The 24,768-nt window shown below is 38.9% G+C and overlaps 1 protein-coding gene across 1 annotated transcript in view; it reads right to left on the bottom strand.

Moving 5' to 3' along the window:
- Positions 1-693: 693 nt before the first annotated feature.
- dpysl2a (dihydropyrimidinase like 2a) overlaps positions 694-24,768 on the bottom strand; it is a 30,288-nt gene continuing 6,213 nt past the window's right edge. Inside the window, exons 2-14 of the mRNA XM_026921706.3 lie at positions 19,014-19,102; positions 17,501-17,685; positions 16,382-16,546; positions 12,685-12,746; positions 10,937-11,017; positions 10,764-10,832; positions 10,141-10,261; positions 9,716-9,872; positions 7,787-7,928; positions 5,648-5,818; positions 4,795-4,974; positions 3,023-3,188; positions 694-2,457 (exon numbers count right to left, since the gene is read on the bottom strand). Of these exons, the coding sequence (XP_026777507.2) occupies positions 2,366-2,457; positions 3,023-3,188; positions 4,795-4,974; positions 5,648-5,818; positions 7,787-7,928; positions 9,716-9,872; positions 10,141-10,261; positions 10,764-10,832; positions 10,937-11,017; positions 12,685-12,746; positions 16,382-16,546; positions 17,501-17,685; positions 19,014-19,102 (1,680 nt within the window). The 3' untranslated portion in view covers positions 694-2,365. The remainder of the gene's footprint in view (positions 2,458-3,022; positions 3,189-4,794; positions 4,975-5,647; positions 5,819-7,786; positions 7,929-9,715; positions 9,873-10,140; positions 10,262-10,763; positions 10,833-10,936; positions 11,018-12,684; positions 12,747-16,381; positions 16,547-17,500; positions 17,686-19,013; positions 19,103-24,768) is intronic.

Raw genomic sequence — 24,768 nt, 5'->3', positions numbered from 1 at the left:
TGTTAACTTTGCGCTTTTTGTCTGCAGCCATGTCTAAATATCATTCTGTCGATTAATTTGCAGATGTGGTCAGAGAAAAAAAGGCTCTTGCATTTTAGCTAACTGTGTTATCACATTCTACTGCCACCATCAGCCGAAAGGGAAAATTGCAATATGCTGGGCAGTGGACCACCTTTCATACACTCTATGAGAGAATCCATGGGCCAGTTAACATCTATCTGGGAGCCACATTTGGCCCAAACTTTGGACACCCCTGCTGTACACAGTTGTTCACAATTGTTTTTTAAAACAGACAATCCTGCCAGTGCTTTTTTGTTTATTCAAGACTGAATTCAAATTTTACTTCACTGGTGGAATTCTCACAGAAGTATGATGCCACCAAGAGTCAAAGCATAATACTGCATGTATACTGCAGATTATTTCTTTCTTTGTAGTGTGTCAATCTTTATATAGCTACTCATGTAAGATTATACTATTGTACTATATATTGTATTTCATATAATGTGTTATATTTCCTATAAAATTATATGGTATCAGAAATGTTTTGTGAAATTTCTCATTTGTATTTGCAGTGATGCTCAGAAGAGAGTTTAAATTACATAAAAGATCAGATTTGTAAAACTAAACAAATATTTCCTTACCTATATTACATTTTTTATAGTCAGGACAGGATTATTAGACAGGATACAGACAAAATTTTGAAATTTTGTTTCATTTTTAATACTTAAAATCATTTCATTAAACACATATGGAATGCAAAGCTTTCTGAGTGAGGAAGAAAACTTTTGCAGATCCCAGAAGCCTATAAAACATACACAGTCAACAATTTTTTTACCTTCAACAATGCATGACAAAGGGCAACAAGTCATAAAAATTAAAATAAGAAAGACACTAAAATGTTCTTTCTCCTCTGCAATCCACACATCACAACTAGTGTAAATTTAGATGCTTCAAGGGCAAATCATAGAAGCATTGTACTTGTATGGTACTGGCACCCAACTTGCTCATCTTTCACCACAGTTCTACATTCCCATCACTATAAGAGTTGTAATGCTGCACAAAAGTGTTAGTGTAGGGATATTAAGTACTGATGTAGGTCTGTTTAGACTTCTATGAGCTTTTAATGCTACTGCAGATAAAGGACTCTGCTCGGTACCATTAGTGGATTAGTTAGCCTTTAACCAGTAACATTTCCTACAATGGATGGAATGAAGCAGAGAGATAAACTCTGTACAATTTTTTTTCATGAGAAATTCTTAGGTCTTTATAACAATACTCACAGACAGTCAAGAACCATCTAATATACAAGCAGGCAAGTGAATGTGACATTAAAGAAAACAGCAGAATTAAAAGTAAAAACATTTTTACTGGGTAAACTGAACCAACACCATATCTCCACAGGATCAATTCTACACATGCCAGATGATATGCAATCACTATGGTCACTAAGAAACCACAAAATGACCATACAGTGAAGATCAGAAGGATAAAGGGATGTAAAGGAGAGAGGAAGCTTGGTGACTACTGGTGGATAAGTGTTACAGGCTCTGTCATAGCTGGACAAGCAGACTGGCCCGTTCCACATCAGCAATGCCAATTAAATAGCACCATAACATGCCTGTCGAAACCAATAAACCGTTATTTCAAGGGTTAAAGACTGTTGCCAGGATACCTTACTCATGGACAACTAGAGATGGGGGACTGGGGAAATTTAAAAGGGGAAAAAGTGATACAAAGGGATCTGGATTCTTTTCTTTTATTCAGCCAAGCATAGTTCTTTTCTGTATGTGTGTAGTATTCAGAGGACATAAATAGTCTAACCCTAAATCTGATATAATGAACTTGAAGACCAAAAATATAAATGTCATTACTGTTTTTAAAATAATACCAAAGTAAATTATGTTGGCAGCACAAAAAAACCCACCAATTTGAAATGAAAGACACCAGAACAACACACCTAACTACCCAAGTTCCTTAAAAATATCCCAAACACTAGACCAATGTGTTAACAATATTTGCTGAATAAATGAAAGTGACTGAAGGATAATTCTGAACAGGATGAATTTTTCTCTGTCATTTACATGATTTACGTGTAACAATAAAATAATACAGGTTTAGCTTAGATTCACATTACTCTTCCTACAAGGAAAAAAACAAATAGTAGTTTAAAGATAATGTTGGAAAATACACAATAACGCCTTGACCGTGTTTCTTTTTGAGTAAATTACTGATGATAAATTTGAGGATGTTGTCATATTGTACTGTAGGGGCCTGGTAGAGGTCTCATTGGTAGGAGTGATAACCAAAGCAAGGGCCCTTGGGTCCCTGCCGGCCCCATTCTTTCAGGACTGGGGAAGTGTGTTCTTTAACCCAGGCTGGTGATGTTTGCCCTGCCACCAGGGGGCGCTACGATGCGCTGAGTGGTGCGGCGAGGAACATTGTCATCAATTTGAGCTCCTGTGAGATACAAGATTTAAGATTAAGATTAAGATTAAGATTTCCTGTGGGAGAATAAGCAAGAAAGGTCAGCACTTAGAAGACAATAAGGTAGCGTTATTCAACTTTAGCCACAATTTGGCTGGGTGGGAAAATCGTGGTAAATGTTTAAAGGCAATCATGTTGAACTTTTTCTTAACTAAGGCAGCTGGATAAAAAAATTTGTTGACAACATGACAAACTGACAGTTGAGATGTTTCTAGGGCAGTGGGAAGAATAGTATTGCATGATCTAAACATTTATTTTCACCATAAACAAAAAGGAGTGTGGGAGATTTTTGTTTTGACCAGAAGTCTCCCACATCTACAGATTAGTTGTAGTACAGTACAGTACATGTACTATTTTTGCTACTTAACTGCTGTCCCTCAGCTGAATTGTGAAACTCCACAGTTATAATCACAAGTCCAGTCCATGACTTAATGTTAGTAGGTCTTTTAAACAACCTGCATACCTGAAACCTTAACTGACTTTCAGTACCATCATACTATATCCCTAGAACAAAAATCATACAGAGTCTGTTACTAACCAGACAGACTGAATCCAGACTGATGCAGATTGCGAATGGGTTGAGGGGCGGGTTTGGTTGGAGAAGTCTTGTTAGAGGTCGCAGGGGTCATTACTTTAGGTGCCACAGTGACCTCACACACTGGACCATCGTAAAGGCCACGTGGGACACCACGCAGCTCAGCAAGCTAAGGACAGAGAATAGAATGTGAAACCATTCAACATGATATAAGAAATATTATCGCTGTACAACAGTGGATGGGTTATTCTTTAATTGACCTTAATAAAAATCTTTGTACTAGAACTGCACAATATGGTTAAGCATCATGTTTCAAAAATGGGCTGCATTATTTCAACCAATATAATTTATGATAAATTTATTAAATCTAATCTATGTTTTGATTAATCAAAACACCTAAACATTTAGAATAAAGCCTTTATAGGATAACATATTAAATAGAATAAAACATCGAAGCATTACAGAATAGCATGAATTTTAAAACGTAAAGAAGTGAAACTTGTGTTCTTATCAGTAATTAGCAATGGATAGAGCTTCAATCCTGATCTTACAGCAGTTGATAAGTAAAATGTATTTCAAAATAACCAACATAAATATTTTAATAATTAGAAATGTCCTCCTGGTGTGTGTAAATAAAAGATGTAGGTTACAGTTACAGCTCCAATTATTGGCACCCTTGTAAAAACATTTAGCACTTTGTGTACCCTCCCTTTGCCTAAATAACAGCTCTGAGTTTTTCCTGTGCCTAATGAGATTGGAGTATGCAGAGTAAAGAATCTGACTGCTCTTCAATACAGAATCCCTCCAGATCCTCAAGGGTTCCGCCATCTTAACCAAGGGTCCCAAAATTCATGGAGCTGTCTGTATGCGACATTGTATTTTGTTTCAGATTTATGAAAACCCAGCAGCTGCCTCACAGCTCCAAAGTCCCTGGGTTGATCCTGAGCATGGGTTACTGTCTGTATGGAGATTTGCATGGTCTCCCTATGTCTGTATGGATTTCCTCCAGGTTCTCCAGTTTCTTCCCATCTCCCAAAAACATGAAATTTGAGTTTGTGTGTCTGTGTGCGCGCGTATATGATGCCATGAGATGGACTGGCATCCCATCCAGGATGTAAAGTGGGTTCACAAACCCGGTTTAATGTTGACTGATGAGGAGAGGGAACTCTAGGGAGAATGAGAGAAACATCCAAAATCCAGGTCTGCAAAAATTGTAGAGACTTACCCAAGAAGACTCAAAGCTGTAACTGCTGCCAAAGATGCTTCCTCAAAGTACTAAATAAATGGCCTAAATACTTATCTAAATGAGAGATTTGATTTTTTGATTTTTAATAAATTTGCAAAAATTTGCTTTGTCATTTTTTATTGTGCATAGACTGATGGCCAAAAATGTAAATGTAATTAATTTTAAATTAAATCTATAGCACAATAAAGTGTGAAAAAACAAAAGAGGTCTGAATACTTTCCAAACCCTCTGTATTCCTGCTTTTACCCAGTGTTCCCAGGATAGACTCTGGCTCCACTGGACCATGACCATGATAAAGAGGTTACTGAAGATGAATGAATGACGAATGAATATCTGAATTATATTTATGAAAAAGAAAAATCATAGTAATTAGAGAAATGAGTCAGGTATTAAAAGTTACTTTTTAAAATTTGTTTTAGGTTTTTTACTAATTTTTTAATGAGTAATATATTGAAAAGACATATAGTAGGAACATAATGCTGTTTGATAAACTGTATGTTGCAGCACAAAGCCTGGAATGGACACTCACCCTACTGCGAGCCTTTATCCTCTTGTAAACATAGTCAGGGAAGGTTTTGCGGTTTATGTAACGTCCTGATCCCTCAGTAGTGTGGAGGTTTCCATCCTCCAGAACAATCTTACCCTGACTGATCACCACTAAGGGAGCACCACGCACCTCCACACCCTCGAAGATATTATATTCAACTGCCTGTAGAGGGAGGAAGAAAGTTTATGCTGCTAATGGTTTTACAGTCACATGCAGCATTTGTAATGAGTTTGCAAAGATGTCTGGATGTATTGTCTAAGTGTGTTCATTCTGTTGTTTAGTGTATTGTGTGAACTGTGTCATTATCTGCACTGCCCTGTTTATTGTATTTATTTACTGTGCTGGACCATTCTACTGAAACTGTAATTCTGTATGTTGTCCAGGTCTGCTTTCACTTTCATCCTGTGTACATTAGTATGTATTTTGTGTAGCAACACGTTCCTGGAAGCAGCATATTTCACCCCACTGTATGTGCATGTGGATAAGACAACAAAAAGATTTCTTAAGAAACAATGGCTAATGTGAAATAATTTTGTTTTCCCACCACAAGCCAGCAGAACAGCTTCAATTTGTTGTTTTGGTGGTTTGATGATGGTGGTGAGCACTGTCTCACACGTCACTCCAAAATGTCCCATAGGTGCTAAACTGGGTTGACATCTGGTGACTGCGAAGGCCATAGCATATCATTTACATCATTTTTTTACATCAACATACTTGTGAAACCATTCAGTGAGCCCTCATGCCATGTGGATTGGGCACTGGCATCCTGGGAGAGACCACTCTATGATCTTACTGGTGCATCACAGTGTATGTGTGTGCATATGCATGCTCTCACCAGGTTGTGGCTCTTGGCAGAGATGATCTTAGTGACATCAGGGTCCCATAGCACCAAGTCAGCATCAGAGCCCACAGCGATACGGCCCTTACGTGGGTACAGGTTAAAAATCTTGGCCGCATTGGTGCTGGTCACAGCCACAAACTGATTCTCATCCATCTTACCAGTCACCTGTGGAGAGGAGTGTTAGTCTTCTACAATGGTAAACCGACTAGGATCTATCACTACCTTTTACAATAATTAAGCTACTTTTATGCTTTGTCACATTCAATATGATTCATATCAATATGAATTTGAAGAGCAGCTCTATGTTTCCAGAACTGAAACTTTTCCAGGTTGCGATTTGTTTAAAAAAAAAAAAAATAAATAAAATAAGGGAGACATTTTAATTAAAATTTCTACATTGGAATTTTAATGACACTCTTATTCATATCAATTGCATAACAAACACACAGTCAACAATTCCCAAGCTGTAGGCTACAGAAAAATTACAGAAAATAATAATTTTAACTGTTATGAATGAATTCAACAATTAACAGACCCAGGAGGCATTACATTTTCAAACATATCACCACAGCCATCTATCCCAAAAAAATCCATAACATATCTGGATCTATCTTGGTCCAGGATGGCTTGCACACTGCTTTCACCAGCCTAGGCTGCAAGGCTGAAATGAAAATGTGGTACGCAAGATAGAAAATAAAAATCGGTATTGTTGTGGTGAAAGAGAGGTGGCAGCGACAATGTGCTACTCTGACTTGATAAATGTTGCCTAATATTGAGGATGAGAATAACAACAAAAAATATGCCTGCTGATGACTGGCAACATATCAACAACAATAATTGTATTATAATAAAATATTCAACCAGTTACTTACCTTTCCTTAGCTAGCCAACATTAATGTTTGGTAGTTACTGTATGCCTCCTTGGCTGTTAAAAATGGATGACGATAACAGCAACATACTATGGAACTGGATTAATCTTGTCATTCAAAGTGTGAGTTGCTGCCATTAAACTGTTACTGTAACATACATGCATAGGTCCACTGATTTATTCCACTCAAGAAAAGCTCCATAGCCAGGAATTAATTTCATGAGGAAATATACTAAATAAAAATCACTGCAAGATCTGTACAATTAAATTGATAAATGTGATGCACTTCTGCAGTTTGGGTGGATTCCAGACAGTAATAGGAGTGGTGATGGCATAGACTTGTTACTTACTCACTTAAGGCACAAAATACCATCAACCAGCCTTGCCATATTAATAATATTGATATAAAATACCTTTATGACAGTTCCACTAAAAATGATTACAATAACTTGCTAGTATCCTTTTTTCCCTCCTTGCAGTAAAGCTCCATTATTTTACAGGCTGTTATCTCGATATTCCTCAGGTAAATTGGCATTCCAAAGGAAATGGAAAATGCCCAATCCCAATTAACAGGTTAATCCTGTTTGCTACCATAGTTATGAACATCACATTATCGTAGTTAATGTTACCTGACACTAACTAACATTCTGTACAGTAATTGTGCTATTATAATCATAAACTGTATATGTAATCAGTTATGCCGTGTGTGTGTATGCATGTGTGTGTGTGTGTGTGTGTCAAAATCCACCCCCTAGCTATGAAACTGCTCAGGAGGATGCGTACCATCTTATTTGAAATACTAGAAGCTAGTCTTACTAAATTGCATCATCTACTGTTGGGTATGGGAAATGCATTTATTTAATTCAGCCTGATGAAGCAGGGATAAAACGTATCCACCAGAAACAAAAATAAATGACTAGAGTGGGGGATATTAAAAGCAGAGGCTGTTTGTACCCAGCAGTTTGTACCCAGTTTATAAATATTAATGTCTGTGTGTTTTACCAGAACACACCTTGTTTTTTAGCATAGTTGCTTTACAAACTTTGCTAACTAATGATGATCATATAATTGAGTCAAAATAACACTTGTGTAATGTTAAACATAACAGATTTGTGTAATGTTAAACATAACAGTAACATTTAACAGTGCATGATTAGAGCATACCAGCGAACTATCTAAAGAGATTGTACTGGCAGTATTAAACTGCATAAAGTTCAGAATAAGCACAATTTGTCAATTGTTGAAATACATCTATAAGTGCTCACCACACACTTGTCCCAGATGATGGACATCCTCTCCTCAGTGCCATTGGTGCCCTCTGGGATGAGGGTGAAGTTGTCTTTGCCCACAGCTCGCTGAGAGGTGTTAAATGTACAGTGAGCACTGCCAGTTACCTGCAGATCACCACTGTACACCGCACAGCATCCAACACAGAAGAGTCATTTTAAAGAGCAAACAAAAATGTAGACATGAAACAAAATTTTATTGAAAAAGTGGAAACAGAATTCCAATGTTCTAATATATGCTCATCAGCATTAGCTAAATGTGTAAGGAAACACAGAAATAAATGTAGTGTCATTTTTCACCTTAATCTCAGGAAACATATTGAGGGCAGGTTGTCATTTACATTGATGGTGAGTTGCAAAAAAAAAAATGTATATACATATAAAATTTGTATATATGTATATATATATATATATATATATATATATATATATATATATATATATATATATACACACACACACACACACACACATACATACACTATATTGCCAAAAGTTTTGGGTCGTCTGCCTTTACATGCACATGAACTTTAATGACATCCCATTCTTAATCCGTAGGGTTTAATATGGAATTGGCCCACCCTTTGCAGCTATAACAGCTTCAACTCTTCTGGGAAGGCTTTCCACAAGGTTTAGGAGTGTGTTTATGGGAATTTTTGACCATTCTTCTAGAAGCGCATTTGTGAGGTCACACACTGATGTTGGACGAGGTCAGGCACTGTTGTCTCCACTCTAATTCATCCCAAAGGTATTCTGTCGGATTGAGGTCAGGACTCTGTGCAGGCCAGTCCAGTTCCTCCAAACCAAACTCGCTCATCCATGACTTTATGGACCTTGCTTGTGCACTGGTGCGCAGTCATGTTGGAACAGGAAGGGGCCATCCCCAAACTGGTCCCACAAAGTTGGGAGCATGAAATTGTCCAAAACGTCTTGGTATGCTGAAGCATTAAGAGTTCCTTTCACTGGAACTAAGGGGCCAAGCCCAACCCCTGAAAAACAACCCCACACCATAGTCCCCCCTCCACCAAACATTACACTTGGCACAATGCAGTCAGGCAAGTACCATTCTACTGGCAACCGCCAAACCCAGACTCGACCATCGGACTGCCAGACAGAGAAGCGTGATTCGTCACTCCAGAGAACACGTCTCCACTGCTCTAGAGTCCAGTGGCGGCGTGCTTTACACCACTGCATCCGACGCTTTGCATTGCACTTGGTGACGTAAGGCTTGGATGCAGCTGCTCGGCCCTGGAAACCCATGAAGCTCTCTACGCACTGTTCTTGAGCTAATCTGAAGACCACACGAAGTTTGGAGGTCTGTAGCTATTGACTCTGCAGAAAGTTGGCGACTTCTGCGCACTGTGCGCCTCAGCATGCGCTGACCCCGCTCTGTGATTTTACATGGCCTACCACTTCGTGGCTGAGTTGCTGTTGTTCCCAATTGCTTCCACTTTGTTATAATACAAATAACAGTTGACCGTGGAATATTTAGTAGTGAGGAAATTTCACGAATGGACTTATTGCACAGGTGGCATCCTGAGCTCCTGAGAGCGACCCATTCTTTCACAAATGTTTGTAGAAGCAATCTGCATGCCTAGGTGCTTGATTTTATACACCTGTGGCCACGGAAGTGATTGGAACACCTCAATTCAATGATTTGGAGGGGTGTCCCAAAACATTTGGCAATATAGTGTAGGTATGTATGCATGTATAATATAATATAATATACTGTACTATAATATACTATACTATAATATAATATAATATAATATAATATAATATAATGTTTTTCTTCTGAACATTGGAGCATTTAATGGCTCCATACAGTTAATAAAACGTCTCTATGTTTATATATTTATGCCTATATGTGTGAGGTCAGAGAAACAGGGTATGTGTAAGATGACATACCAGGAGAGCAGAGAGTTGAGATAGTCGGGGGTGGTGGGATCCGGGCTCAAAGGTGGAGATGTCACGTAGGCAGCAGCCTTGGCCCAGTTCTTGCTCCAGTAGTGAGTGCCATCAGTGCCCAGACTAGCAGAGATAGGTTCCCCATACACTACTGTACCTAAAGTATAAAGAAAAGAAAAGGGAGGAAGCTTTAGCATTGACTCAATAAAGGACTGACTCAACATTCTTCTTAGAAAACTGTAAAAACACACTGTGAGAAAGGCACTATTTAATTAAAATAGTGTCATACTGTCATGAATCAGCACACACAGTGTCACAGAATAAAATTCTTTCAACAAGCTACATATCAAAATAGCCAAGTGCAATTCACTAGAATGAGAGCAATCATGTGGTTTCCATTTTTTTGCCTTGACTGAACAGCTCACCTTTTTTTCTGGCCTGAGCAATGACATCAGCAGCACTCTTGCTCATCACCTTGGTGATGTACAGAGGGCAATTGGTTTGATTGGCCACTGTTACTGCACGACTGACCGCCTCAGCTTCCACCTATAAAACAGCACACACTTTCTGCCTGTCCTTCATGCTGAAGTACAATTCAACCCTTAAACTTCTAAATTATGACTGTGCTTTGCATGGGCCAAGAGCCTAATCTAAAAGCACATCAAAGTGTCTCAGTCTAGTGATCAATGGCTCTGAAGACAAAAAGGGCTGAAAGGTAAAAAGGAATGTTGGACCCTATCTTATCTAAAGCATTAATAATTGAAAGAGTAGTTTAGGAATATATTTTAAAACCAAAAGAAGGTTGAAAAATTTGTTAACATTTGGTTTCCAAGCATTTTTATTTATCAATTATTTTATTGTTCCTGATTTTATATTTTAATACTCCATATATATTTATGTGTTTTACATTTTATTTTGTATATTACATTTTGTTTATTATATTCTAACAGTTTAAAGAAAAAAGACCTCTCTGGGGTTCCTTCTTGTTCAGATCCCAGTTGCAATATGATTAAACGTGCACTTGTTTTATTATTATAAAAACCATTACCTCTTCTGGACGACTGAGAACATGACCCTCTGGGCCAGTGATGCCTAACTGAAGGATTCTTTTCTGCTCCTGAAATTATTTACACCAAGTCCATTAATGCAAAGTTCAGCAGAAGAAAACAAGATGGCTAATGCATGTAGCTAAAGAAGAAGAGGAACTTTATGTAATGTTACCTCAGCAATGATATCCCCGTTCTCAGCATGCACTTGGGCGATGGCTCCCAGGTCTCTGATTACACTGAACACCTCATACATCTGCACAGAAAACAGAAAATATCATCTGAAAATTTTCTATACTGATATACTGATAACTTGAATTCAATACATATAACAAAATGACACTTTTCTCGATACCTTTGTTCTAACTGTGACAATACACAAAGCATAAGTTATTGTAATATTGTAATGTTAATTATATAGCCTATATTGCTGATATATCATATAACTAGCTGTGTGTATGTATATTCCTAAAGTTTCAACAGGTGAAAAGGGCTGTGATCCTTTAACAATAAATTTGGTTACTGCTCTGTGACATTACTCCCTCCACTCAACTGACATCCTTGCCTTTTCTGCTAGGTGTGGTTTCCCCATAGATGACCAGATTAGCTTGAGGAAAAATTGGCCCTAGCACTATCAGAACTCCCATTTACATCACAAAAACATCACAGTTAATAGCACTCATTTATGAAACTTGCAAAGAATAAATTAGTATGTATATATATGGTTCGTTATGGTGACTAAATGCTAGCCAACTAGATAGCTAATCCAAACAAGTTCACACAATGACGCACAAATTACTAGCTAACTTTGTCTGCAAAATTCAGAAAGCTGATCTGTAAATAATATATTGCTAGGTGGTTGATTCGCAAATATGGAGTTAAAGCATTTATTGCACAGGGAACTGTTCTCATATACTTTTACAAAGTACAGCCAGACTCCTCTGTGCCATATTTATGCACTCCACATTGTTTAAACTATTTGGTACTCCATAGTACCAAATGTTTAGTTTGGTGCCTTTCGGGTACCTAGATTCAGGTACCCAGCCATAAGTGCAACACTAGGTTTTTACCGGTAAACCAGAAACAAGTATTAGATAGTTGTAGGAAGAACTGAGAGAACCACAATTCAAACACAAGTGTTGGAGCAACTGCTGGCATTCAGGACTCAACAAACACTAGTCAGTAAAGACCATATGTACAATGGCAATTTTGATTTTTTTCTGAATGACATAGTGTGTTTTATAACCATTTATAGTCACATTTAATGTTGTAGAACATCTGCAAATTAGTGCATGTTTTCACTTACGTTATAGCAGCTATAAACGGTTGTTCCCTCACCAGCCTCTTATGTTTTCTCTCTTTTGAAGTTAATAAAACAAAAAACACAGCTTGTCATGCTACTGAGAAACCAGAGTCCTCTGTCGTGTAGAGTCTCCCATGGCATAAAACGTACGACTGTTACAACACACAATACTCCTTCCATAAATATTAAATAAATGTTTTCTAAAAGAAAACTTCATGATGTCATTTTCTTTGTTAAATAAGTTTTCTTCTGTCTATTATTAGCCTTAGACTCTGTGGAGCATCTTCTATACAAGTCCCTGTGAATGAGTTACTGTGGTTACTACAGAAATTAATCAATGTCATCAGATTTGTGAATTTAACAGAGCTGTGGTATAACGCATTTTATTGCATGCTGTACATTTCCCCAGGGACTAAATACATTCAACTTTTTCTGCTGCATTAAGAGTCTGTTAAAGTGCTTTCAAAATGTCAGATCCCATTACGATGATTTCACGAGAAGCCCTCAACTTACTGAAACGATAAGCTCCCTTGATAATATTAATATTACTTAGTAGTAGGTGTTTCTATATATGGACTCTTAACAATTGTAAGTGTTTTTTCAAAGCAATACAATTATACCTGGGAATCATTAATCTGGAAAAGATCCTTATATGCCAAATACACCAGGAAAGAGTTGACACCTACACAAAGAAAACACAAGATACATGAACAACAGATTTTAACAAAATTACAGAGATAAATATGCTACTTCTAAAATGCACAAGAGATCTTGGAAAACAATAGTAATACAATAGATACAGTACATCAGTTAAATGAGTCACACTATTTAAGGGGATTATTTGAATGTGAAATTGACATCTGTAATTATAATGCACTACCTTATAGTCATATTGCATTATAATATTGTGCTTTGTTAGTTAACCTATATTAACTTTATGCAGTGTGATTTCTGTAAATCATTATATTACCTCACTTTACAGCAGGGTTGGTGGATTTATTATGCAGGTGGGTTATTTTGGCTTCTGTTTTTGTCTGTTATGCATACATTAATTATATCTTTGCCAAATTAGTGTGCTGAAAAAAAAAACAACAAATAGTAATTGTATAGTATATTATGTACATGTACATATGTGCCGGTTCTGTAAAATCCTTCACATGATGTAAATGCAGCTCTGGAGCTGAATTCATTTTTTTTTCCCTCTATACAATGGATCTCTCGTTCTCTTTGGTTTGGATATCCCCCATTTCTTTTTCTATATGAAGAGAGCCAGGATCATGCATCATTCAAACAGTGAATACCTTAGAAACTGAAGACAGGGGCCAGCTACACTATATGGACAAACGTATGTGGACACCTGACCATCACACAAATATGAGCTTGTTGAACATCTAAGCTGCCACTGCTGGGTCTTGATCCTCAACTGCTCAGTGGTATAAATGAGATAAATGTAAGTAGCTCTGCATAAGGTCATCTGCTTATGTAAATGTTTATGGGCTCTGTGCAGGCCACTGGAGCTCCTCCACACCAAATTCATCAAACCATGTCTTTATGGACCCTATGGCATGAAGCATTCTGGTACATAGCATTCTCCTGGCATCTGCCAAACCCAGATTCGTGCATCAGGCTGCCAGATAGTGAAGCGTGATTCATTACTCCAGAAAACATGTTTTCACTGCTCCAGAGTTCAGAGGTGGCATGCTTTACACCACTCCAGCCAACACTTGGCATTGCACATAATGATCTTAGGCTTGAGTGCTGCTGCTCAGCCATTTCATGAAGCTCCCAACGCACAGTTCTTGTGCTGATGTTGCTTCCAGAAGCCATTTGGAACTCTGTAGTGAGCGATGCAACAGAAGACAGGAGCTTTTAGCTCTTCAGTATGGCCCATTCAACTGCCATTATTTTTCTATGTTTATTGTCTATTTGGCAAAGTCTGAAAATGGGTCTGCTAGCTTGCAGGCACTTCTAAACTCTAAACTAGCTGTGGCAGGCACTCTTACATTGGTGGCGGCCTGAGTAGGATTGGGTGGTGCTAAGCACTGACTGTATTTTTTTGCATTATGCCAGTCAGAAACTATACTGCAAGGAATTACTGGAAGTTTTAAAGGCCAATCTGGACAGACAGTTAACCCACATCTAAAATCCATGGCACATTCTAACCAATATAATGAATAATGAGCAGGTTGGACTGGTCCAAATGCTGGCCGTAGATACATGTATTGCATCATGGATGGTCTTACCAGATGAAGCATTATGGCCAGATGTGCTGCTCAAGTAGTGAATGCAGATGCACTGATTATGCTCTAACGAGAACTTACAATAGTGCATTGCATGTGTCACACAGTGGCAATGCATTTGTTGTTTTGTTGATAGCATCAATTTCAATGTACATAATTCAGTCCCTCTGTAAGGTTCCTATGGTAGCACACTGGGTGGTGAACATCTTCACACCCAGTCCCTACTATGACATGGGCATTATTTAGAGGCATGTCACTCCAGAAAATCTGTGCTGGTGCTATCTTGGTGTGACTGTGCCTTTTCTTCAAGTTTTGTGTAGATAACATTGCTCCTTCCAATAAGAACTCAATGAGAAGGTTCCAGGGAAAGATGTCTTGCATGACAGCAGAACTTGTTGCAAATGCTGCCTCATACATCATTATGTGACTCTGTTGAATGGTCTTGGCATTGGTATACACACAAAAAGGTGATACTGATTGACCCTTTCGGTTGTCCAGGGCTCAAAGAACCAGTTACTGTACATACACCGATCAGCCATAACATTAAAACCACCTGCCTGATATTGTGTAGGTCCCCCTTGTGCCACCAGAACAGCTCTGACCTGTCAAGGCATGGACTCCACAAGACCTCTGAAGGTGTGCTATGATATCTGGCACCAAGACATTAGCAGCAGGTCCTTCAAGTTGCGAAGTTGATTTTTGTCCAGCACATCCCGCCATCTCTTTCCCAGGTAAGCGATGCACATGCACTCGGCTGTCCATATGATGTAAAAGAAAATGTGATTCATCAGACCAGGCCACCTTCTTCCATTGCTCCATGGTGAAGTAGTGAGAGTGGGCCAGTTTACCTCCAAGAACATCACCCTGAACACTGGAGCTCCACAAAGTTGTGTCCTGAGCCCCCTGCTCTCTATCTATGCACATGACTATGTGTCCTCTGACAGCTCCACTACTATCATCAAGTTTGCTGATGACAAAGTGGTTTTGGGCCTCATCTTCAACAACAACGAGGCCGCCTACCTTGATGAGGTGGTGAAACTAATAGCTTGGTGCCAGGCTAACTGTCTCTCTCTGAACATCAGAAAAAACAATGAGTTGGTTGTGGACTTCAGGAAGAGGCAGCAGCGGAACTACACCCCACTCAAGATTGGCAAGGCCCCTGTGGAGAGAGTGAGCAAAATTTACTGACTCAGTGTGGTACAGAAACTGTTCAACCCAGAACCACAAAGTCCTGCAGAGAGTAGTGCGCTTAGTTGAGTGCATCTCCAGGTCTGCTCTCCCCTCACAACATCACACCAGGCGACGCGGTACCAGAGCTGCTGAAATCTTCAGAGACTCCACCCACCCCATTAACTGTTTGTTCAGCCTGCTGCAATCAGGCAAGCACTTCCATAGTCTGAAAGCTAAAACTGAGAGGCTCAGGAGGAGCTTCTTCCCTCAGGCCATCAGACACCTCAACACAGATATGTCCACCACGCAGATCCCTTAGGACTCCATAAAGACTCTCTTGTCACTCTGCACTCCATTGAAACTCTGCACACTGCACTTTGGGCACTCTGATCGGTCTGTGGCTATGCAGCCCCATATGCAGCAAGCTGTGATGCACTGTTTGTTCTGACACCTTTATATCATAGCCAGTATTAACTTTTTTCAGCAATTTTTGCTACATTAGCTGTTCTGTGGGATCGGACCAGACGGGCTAGCCTTCGCTCCCCACGTGCATTCAGTGAGCCATGGGCACCCATGACCCTGTCACCTGTTCACCGGTTGTCCTTCCTTGGACCACTTTTGGTAGGTACTAAACAACTTCATACTGGCAACACCCCACGAGACCTGCCGTTTTGGACCCAGTCTGACCCACACCAATACATTTGTCCAATACAAATGTCAATGGTAGTCACAAATGCGTGTAATACAGTGTTTAGAAGGCTCAGAATTTGAATTTTGGTTTTGGGCTGACTCTACTGACCACTGGCAAACCTACTATACTGGTAACAGAATTTCAGTAGTATAAAGATTTTCAGCAGAATAGCAGGTAATTGAGTGTGAAATGTATACTGGTGTATGTAAATAGTACCATGCTCCTTCACCAGGGTCTCCAACTCCTCCTGCATGCCCTTGTGCCACTCAGTGAGGTCCACATGGAGCGAGTAATCACAGCATGACTTGCTGTCTGCCCATTCCCTCCACTGGTTAAATGCAGCAATAAGGCTAACGCCTGGCTCTGGCACCACATGGTCAACTGCAAAACAAACACACACACACACACAAATACACACGAACAGTTTAAATTATGCTCTTATTCATCATTAATTCAGTTAACAATGTATTGGCCTTGAGGATGACTTGAAGCAAAAGTGAAGACAAACAGCAATACTATACAACATTAAGTGGGGGTGAAACAGTACAAAAACTCATACATACAATAACATAACATATAATGACTCCTTTGTGATAATGTCCATTGTTAAAAGTGTTATACAATTAAAAATAAATATAACTCTACACCCAAATACTTAATACTGTTTGCCTTTTCTATATACCACTTTATACCGTATTGATAAAATCCCACAATCTAAATCTGGATTTCTGTAAAGCTGCTTTGTGATGATTTCTCTTGAATTAAATATCACTGTGAATATTTCACAGTATTTCAAAGACAATGACATTAGCTGACATATAATCAGAATTTAATTATTTGCTTAAAATAATATTAATTAAAATACACCTGCTAAAATTATTTTATTATCATGAATAGCACACCTGCTATTCATCTTTCTCAGGGAAAGTAGCAAGAACTGGTTAATTACAGTTCTGTTCAAATCCCGTACATTTGCTCTAGCTGAGAGTTTGGTGATATGTTCTGAACATGCCTGACATGACAGTCCCAGGCCTAACACACACACACACAGGGTCTGGGTCAGTTGGCCGACTGTTCTACTGCTGCCCAAATCATTCAACAAATCCAAAGCAACATGACATCTGCTGCAGGCTCACACATGCTAGGCAATTCTACAATATACACATTCTTGGAATTAAAGAGGGAATATGAACTAATCAGTCTAATCCTTTTTTGGTACTATATAGCCCTATTTGGAAGTTTTACCATTTAATTTACATTTAATATTTAAAATGTTTTAAATGCTAAGTACTGAAACAGGCAGTAGTTTTTTAGGCAGTCCATTTTTGCACATACTGATCATAGTGGTGCCCCCAGCAAGAGCAGCACGAGTGCCCTGGTAGAAATCGTCTGCAGCTGTCATGCCCCGGTCGGGCATCTGGAAGCGGGTGTGCACATCAATGCCACCAGGGATCAGCATCCTGCCATGGGCTTCAATGGTCTTCACCCCACCGGGAACAATGAGATTCTCCCCAATTTGCCTAAAGAGACATGAAAAAGGAAGGTAGAAAGAGGGTGTAGGAAAGAAAGGGAGACCAGGAAGAAAAAAAACAGGGAGCAAAGGGGTAAACAAAAATATGTAAGGGATAAAATGGTCTAATTCTTCATTAGGTTCCTAGGTGTTGATACACTAATAATCATTGATAAGCACACATGGCATTGTTTTATGGATCATTGTTATTGTGCTGTCCATGTATCATGCAAGTGACCAAAATGTTTACGTAATTTCTTTTCAAAGAATATCAATATTCAGCACTCTCCTTCTGAAAGTGTGTATGCACTCAATGAGCACTTTATTAGGAACACTATACTAATACTCTGATTGCATCAAGCAATTCCTGCAGATTTTTTCAGGTGCACTTTCATGCTGCGAATCTCCCTTTCTACCACATCCCAAAGGTGGTCTACTGGATTCAGATCCGGTGACTGGGAAGGTCACTGAAGAACACTGAACTCATTGTCATGTTCATGAAACAAGTTTGAGATGACTTTTGCTTTGTGACATGGTTAATTATCATGCTGGAAGTAGCTATTAGAAGAATTGCGGCCATAAAGGGATGCACATGGTCAGCAACAATACTCAAATAGGCTGTGGCATTCAAGTGATGATTGATTGGTATTAACAGGCCCAAAGGCCCCGAGAAAACATTCCCCATGCCATTACACCACCTCCACCAACCTAGACTGTTGACACATGGTTCCATGGATTCATGCTATTGGCACCAAATTCTGACCCTACCATCTGTGTGCCTCAGCAGAAATCGAGATTCATCAGACCAGGCTAAGTTTTTTTTCAGTCTTCATCTGTCCAGTTTTGGTGAGCCTGTGCCCACTGCGGCCTCAGCTTCTGTTCTTGGCTGACAGAAGTGGAACCCTACCTGGGCTTCTGCTGTTGTAGTCCGTCCACCTCAAGATTCAACGTGTTGTGCATTCTGAGATGTTTTTCTGCTCACCCCAATTGTACAGAGTGGTTATCCAAGTTACTGTAGCCTTTCTGTCAGCTCGAACCAGTCTGACCATTCTTTGCTGACCTCTCTCATAAACAAGGCATTACATCCGTAGAACTGACACTCACTGGATGTTTTTTCTTTCTGAGTAAACATTAGAGACTGTTTTGCTGAAATTGCATGAAATAATTGCATGAATGAGTAAGTGTACAGGAGTTTCTAATAAAGTGCTCATTAAGTGTATACAACTTGTCACCATTAACTCATCATTTAAAAGTGATTTCTTAGTCTGAAACATTTTATTTTAGTTCTTCCTTAGAATGACCATGAGAAGTGACAGAACAGATAGACAGATAACATACTTAATAACGCCATCCTCCATATAGATGTCAGAATGGAAGGACTGATCATCGTTCACAATCTTCGCCCCTTTAATAAGGAGACGATCACTCTGTAAGGAGAGAAAGACGAAGAGGGTCATGAAACATTTCAGCTCATAATGATTCACAACAACTGTGTGCTGTGTGGTCAGCATGAGCATAAAGGCCCTGACATCTTGCATCACATGCAAAACTTAATTTGGAACCTAAATACCACTAAACTGAACAAAGAAACAGTTCTTTAAGTTGCTTGACTTGTTTCTAAACATTTGTCTAAAATCTGTGTGATCAAAATTGTTTTTTGTCATCAGTTTACAAGTGTAAAAATATATTTGAGCACATATTGCTTCATTAATGCTTCTATCACTGAATATATAACTGTCAAGGTGATCATAGAAACGGAAATCTCAAAATTACATTTCCCACACTGTTGCCACAAAGTTGGAAGCACACATTTGTCTTGGATGTCTTTGTATGTTGTAGCATTACAATTTCCCTTCACTAAGAGGAACTAAGAGACCTAGCTCAAACATGTTCAAGCATGACAATGCCCCTGTGCACAAAGTGAGGTCCATGAAGATATGGTTGACACACTTATGGAATATGGTATGCCAAGGCTGGAGCGGAAGAACTCAAGTGGCCTGCACAAAGCCAAATTCACCCCAGACCTTCCTGCCTCAGTGCCTGACCTCACTAATGCTCTTGTGGCTAAATGGACAAATTCCCACAGCATCATTCCAAAATCGTGTGGAAAGCCTTCCCAGAAGAGTGGGAAAGGGGAAACTAAATCTGGAATGAGATGTTCAAAAAGCACATATGGGTGTGATGGTAAGGCATCCACTATCTCTTGTCCATATAGTGTACTTTAAACCCTTGCCTTATGTACCTGTCATTTTCTATTAAAAAAAGAGCAACTTCCCAGAAAAAAAAGGAAAACCAATACCATAGCGGTATATCTCGATCACATTCTAGGCTGTTTACTGTCTATTATATGTACAAAAAACAAGCTTAGTCATTATTTATTTTAGTAATATCATTCATTATATGATGATAATGGTTTGAGAGGTTGTATTGGCTATGCTACCTAGCTGTAGACAAATGATAAATGGTAATAGTAATCCTTTACAGCTAATTTGTCCATCATAATTGTTTAAAAATTCACTGTTGACCCTTTCAGTTTATGAGCCCCAAAGTGATGCTATCCACAACACTGTGACATGCTTACAGGGCATACAAGGCACATGTACTAGGGGCTCTTCAGGAGTGTTTCCTGCACTGCTAGCTCATGGTCCTCAGTTCGTGCTTCATTCCAAGGGGCCAAGCCCGAAGGCACAGGCAAGAAACACAATCGGCAATGAGTCGACCTTGGAATCAGCAGTGTCTACCTGCACCTTGCCAAACCTTTCCCAGACCTTGAACACTACCTGGTTACAGACATTTGGTGTCGTGTGTAAACCAGGCTTACAGAGATTCACCCCAGGTCCTAGCATATGTGTTCCACTGCTAGGAGCGAGGTGCCAATCAGCTCCACCACAGAGGGATCAACATATGCAGACTGGAGCGACTGTTACAATGCTAGTATATCCCTATCCAATCCTACTCAAGCCCCCCATATTTTCATGATATCTGTCACAGCTAGTTTAGACTAGTGCATGCAAGCTGGCAGAACCTGATCCAGACTTTGAACACGGCCATTCAACTGCCGAACTATTTTCCGCCTGGGAAAATCTCCTAGACGTGGCTGTAGACACCTTTGCGCTCCTTAGAAGTTCATAACATGAAGGAAGACCGGTTATTGAGGTATAACAAGGACTCTGAAGGACACAAGCTTCCATTCTGCATAGTCTCAGTTCCAGAATCAATGACTTCAGATGAGCTACGTCTGCTGCCAGGTCATCCATACACCTAGAAAGTGACTTGGACTGTTTTCTCAGCTTCTTACTATGCAAATCATTCATTACCAGACATAAATGCTTACAACTAACAAGTTGTTTAGGCTGCTGCATTTGGGTCAGATTTGAAACAGGGCATCGGCATTACCAGCACATGGGATGTCTGAACACTGCATCTTTAAAACGGTTAATTCTGAGGCAGCAAGCACATAGTTGATGCCCATCACTGGCTTACAGGGGATTCAGACACTGGCTGCATGAATGCAATTATTGCAGAATGGGTCATTTAATCACTCACGAGGGAACAAGTGGTTTGTTATATAGAGGGAAACCCAACTCAGTTGGAAGGTTTGAGATGTGGAAACTCTGAGCATAAAAAAGTCAACCCAATACAGAGGGAAGAATATGTGGTAAATGGAAGGAAAGCCGATTCCAGCCCCAGTGTTGTGTGTTAGCAATGTGGCTAATGTAGCAGGCTTAGCAGAGAACAGCACAGGAAGAACTCCTCAATCAAGTTAGCAATGCTAAAGAGTTAAAACCAACTCAAAGACAGAGCGCACCACAGAGTTCCATAGCATTCCCCACAAAACAGTAGAAATGCATGAAGAGTACACTCATCATAGAAGAAGAGATTAACAAACCATAGTCACAAGCTGTAAGGCTGATAGCTCATATACACATGTGTACAAGGCAAGAAGAACAAAGTCTACATCACAGCCCATAATTAAACACCATCATGATGAGATAATTACTCATTAAGTGCTAACCTATGGCTGGTTGGCTGCTAATAAGTAGCTATCATTGCACCATGTACTCCCACTGAAAGGAACTGAAGGCCACACAAGAGCCTTTTCTCTGAAGGAAGTTAGAGTATATAAAGTGAAAGGTAGAATTTTTTTGTATGAGAAACATAGAATATAACCAAAACATTTACAGTATGCTCTAAATATTGTAACAGGCATCAAACAAACAAGATATTGAATATAATTTTTTAAACTAATTGACTGTTAGCTTCATGATGGACAGGCTATAACCAGCCAATTGCAGCAATATGAGGATAAACTCCAAACCCCTTAACTTTGTTAGTCATGTCTAGTGCTGAGCACTATCATCTGAGCGTATGTGTTTTTTTTTTTTTTTTCTTGAGGAATGTATGCAGGGGCACACTGAGAACAAAAATTAGCCCAGGAATTTGCATTAAAGAACAGAACAATTCAATCACATGGTATTAAAACATAGGGGTACATTAAGTTCAACAAGTAATGCAACATACATAAGAAATATCTACAACATAATGTTGTAGATAACATAACATTTTGCTGTGTGAAAGTGTCCTAAATGTGAAACAAATTGATTCAGCTCATCTATTCATCAATGACTTAATAAAGTACTGACCTGATTGATTGGTAAGCAATTTTTCGGCTTATTGAATGATTATTAGCACAGGTGTTCCCATTTCAGAAAGCTAGGTGCTCCAGCAAATATTCTGAAGCATCCACCATAGTACTGCTGTCTCCAATATGTGTGCTGCAGAGTGAAGCCATGGAGGTGAAGTCTTACAAATGTAGCCTAGCTAGTTAATATTACACTTGGTTGTTATCTGTGGCAAAGGAATGTCAAACCAGAACTAGTTTCACTAGATAGTCATTTCACACCAGCCAACATTTCCCATTAAATAGCTGGGTAAACTACCTGAGAGGTAAACAACAATAAAACAACAGGATTCTAAAACTAAAACACAAAATATTTTAAATATTTTCAAAGTTTTAAATATATTATAAATATATAAATAACAAATAAAGTTTTGATATCATTCCTTAGTCTTATTTTGTTAGCTAGACTATGCCACTGAGTACCTAGTTTCTAAACAATGCTCTCCTCATTATTAGACTTACCAGCAGCCAATTTGAAACTGAAAACTTTATTTTCTAACACTGACAATTGTCTTTTCTTGTGCTGTCATTCCATCTTTGTCTGGTCTACAATGTGTCCACAAACATAGGAAACAAAGTTGCATGTGGGTGACATGTTACTGTAGGTGGCTAGTAAATCTTTGAAAATAAAATATGCAATTTTTCTTTTGCTCCCAGTCTCCAGAACTCGTCTCTTTGCAACCCATCACCATAGGGAAAACGAAGAGCTTTCAACAGATGACTATTGACCTGCACAAGTCCATTAATGCATAGGAAAAATACAAGTAGTTAAAATACCATAAAGCAAAATCAATGCAATAATAATAATAATAATAATAATAATAATTCAGCAAAGTTCAGAAAAGAATTTGCCAGGAAGAGGACGCATGGGTATACTGCACCCACACACAGAGTTGTAAGTGAAGAATTGTGAGTAAAATCTCCATAAATAACAAGTTGTTTGGATGAGTTGCACAAAAGAAGCAGCTCCTGAGAGCTAAAAAAATGCAGTGCCTGAACTTTGACAAGCGGCATCAGAACTACAGTCAGAATTGTGTGTTGCTGTCATATGAGACCAGAATGTAACTTTTTGAAATGACACCTTCGGCATTTTTGGTGAAAAATAGAAACTGGAAAATCCCTCATACTGAAAAAGCAGTTTGGGTTATTGATGCTGTGGGGCTGTTTTGTATCAGGATATTTTAGCCCTAAACCAGGTTGCCCCTGCCAGGCAGTTAAAACCTGTCCATAGATGGATCTGTTGACAAGATACTGACCCCAATCATACATCTAAATAAACACATAAATGGTTAAAGGAACACAGTGGCCATCTCTCTTATTTAAAAATCTGTGGTCTTAATTGTTAGACATTACAAGAAGTGTCTCAGTGTTGTTACTGTCTCCAGGAAAGACTATCTAAATTCACATACAAGGACTTCACCACATCTTACTGAGTTAATGCATAACATATAACTGAGACAAAACCATGCACCCTGCTTTCCAGTATCTTGTCTTATCATACACAACACATCATGGTCACTGTTGCACATCAGATAAATCTAGGCCACAATTAGAAAAACATGGCTCCTTGACATAGCTGTAGTTAAAACAACCACAGAGGAATGCAAAACGTAACAGTCTAAAAACCTTCCCTAAGAAACAACAACTGCAAAATATTTCTGTTTTTTTTTCCCCACAAACTGAAATAATTCTGTTCAGTCCAAAGCTAGTAAGTGTGTCATTTGGTGTTGCCCATCTGTGCTGACCTGACAGAGGTGTGTGTTGAAATGACAGAGTGACACTGAGCTGGCTCTTCTATGTGTCAGATGGCACACCTTTTAATTCTGTTAGAGGTAAAAGTAATTATTTTAGCTCTAATACTCTCTTTGACGAAACTAATTTATGAACTGAGATGACTCAGCCCTGCTGAGTCAAATACATAGGATGCAACCTTCATAGCTACTACCTGAGAAATACAAGTAAGCTGGTATGTATGTTAAATGTACATGTGTAGAAATGTATGTTAACTGTATATCTAAACATTCCTGTAAATGTGTTCTCTTTGTTTAGCGAAGCTATAGAAGTCTCCAATGCACCTTTGCCCTGAGTTAATAAATCACATACTATTTGGATACTGTGGTAAGTTTCACCATTTGGTGAGTCATTCTGAAGATATTTTTATCCTGGTTGGATGATGTCAGTGTTCACTCTACCTAGCTAAGCCACTATTATTTAGTATCTTGTATGTATTTTCAAGAATATAAACAGTATATATAAACCAATCAGAGAGACAATATAACAGTTTCTGTAACGGTTTCTGTAATCAGCCAAAATTATTCGACATAACAACCCCAATTAGGCCCTCACACATTTGTAATTGTCTCTTGGAGACCTGTTAAAAGGACTCTGGTGGTAGAGAGTGGTGGTAAGTGG

Source organism: Pangasianodon hypophthalmus, chromosome 8 (genome assembly GCF_027358585.1).
Source record: "Pangasianodon hypophthalmus isolate fPanHyp1 chromosome 8, fPanHyp1.pri, whole genome shotgun sequence".
In the NCBI taxonomy this organism is placed as follows: domain Eukaryota; kingdom Metazoa; phylum Chordata; class Actinopteri; order Siluriformes; family Pangasiidae; genus Pangasianodon; species Pangasianodon hypophthalmus.
Note: the sequence above shows the minus strand (reverse complement) of the source record. Positions and strands in the feature narration are given on the sequence as shown.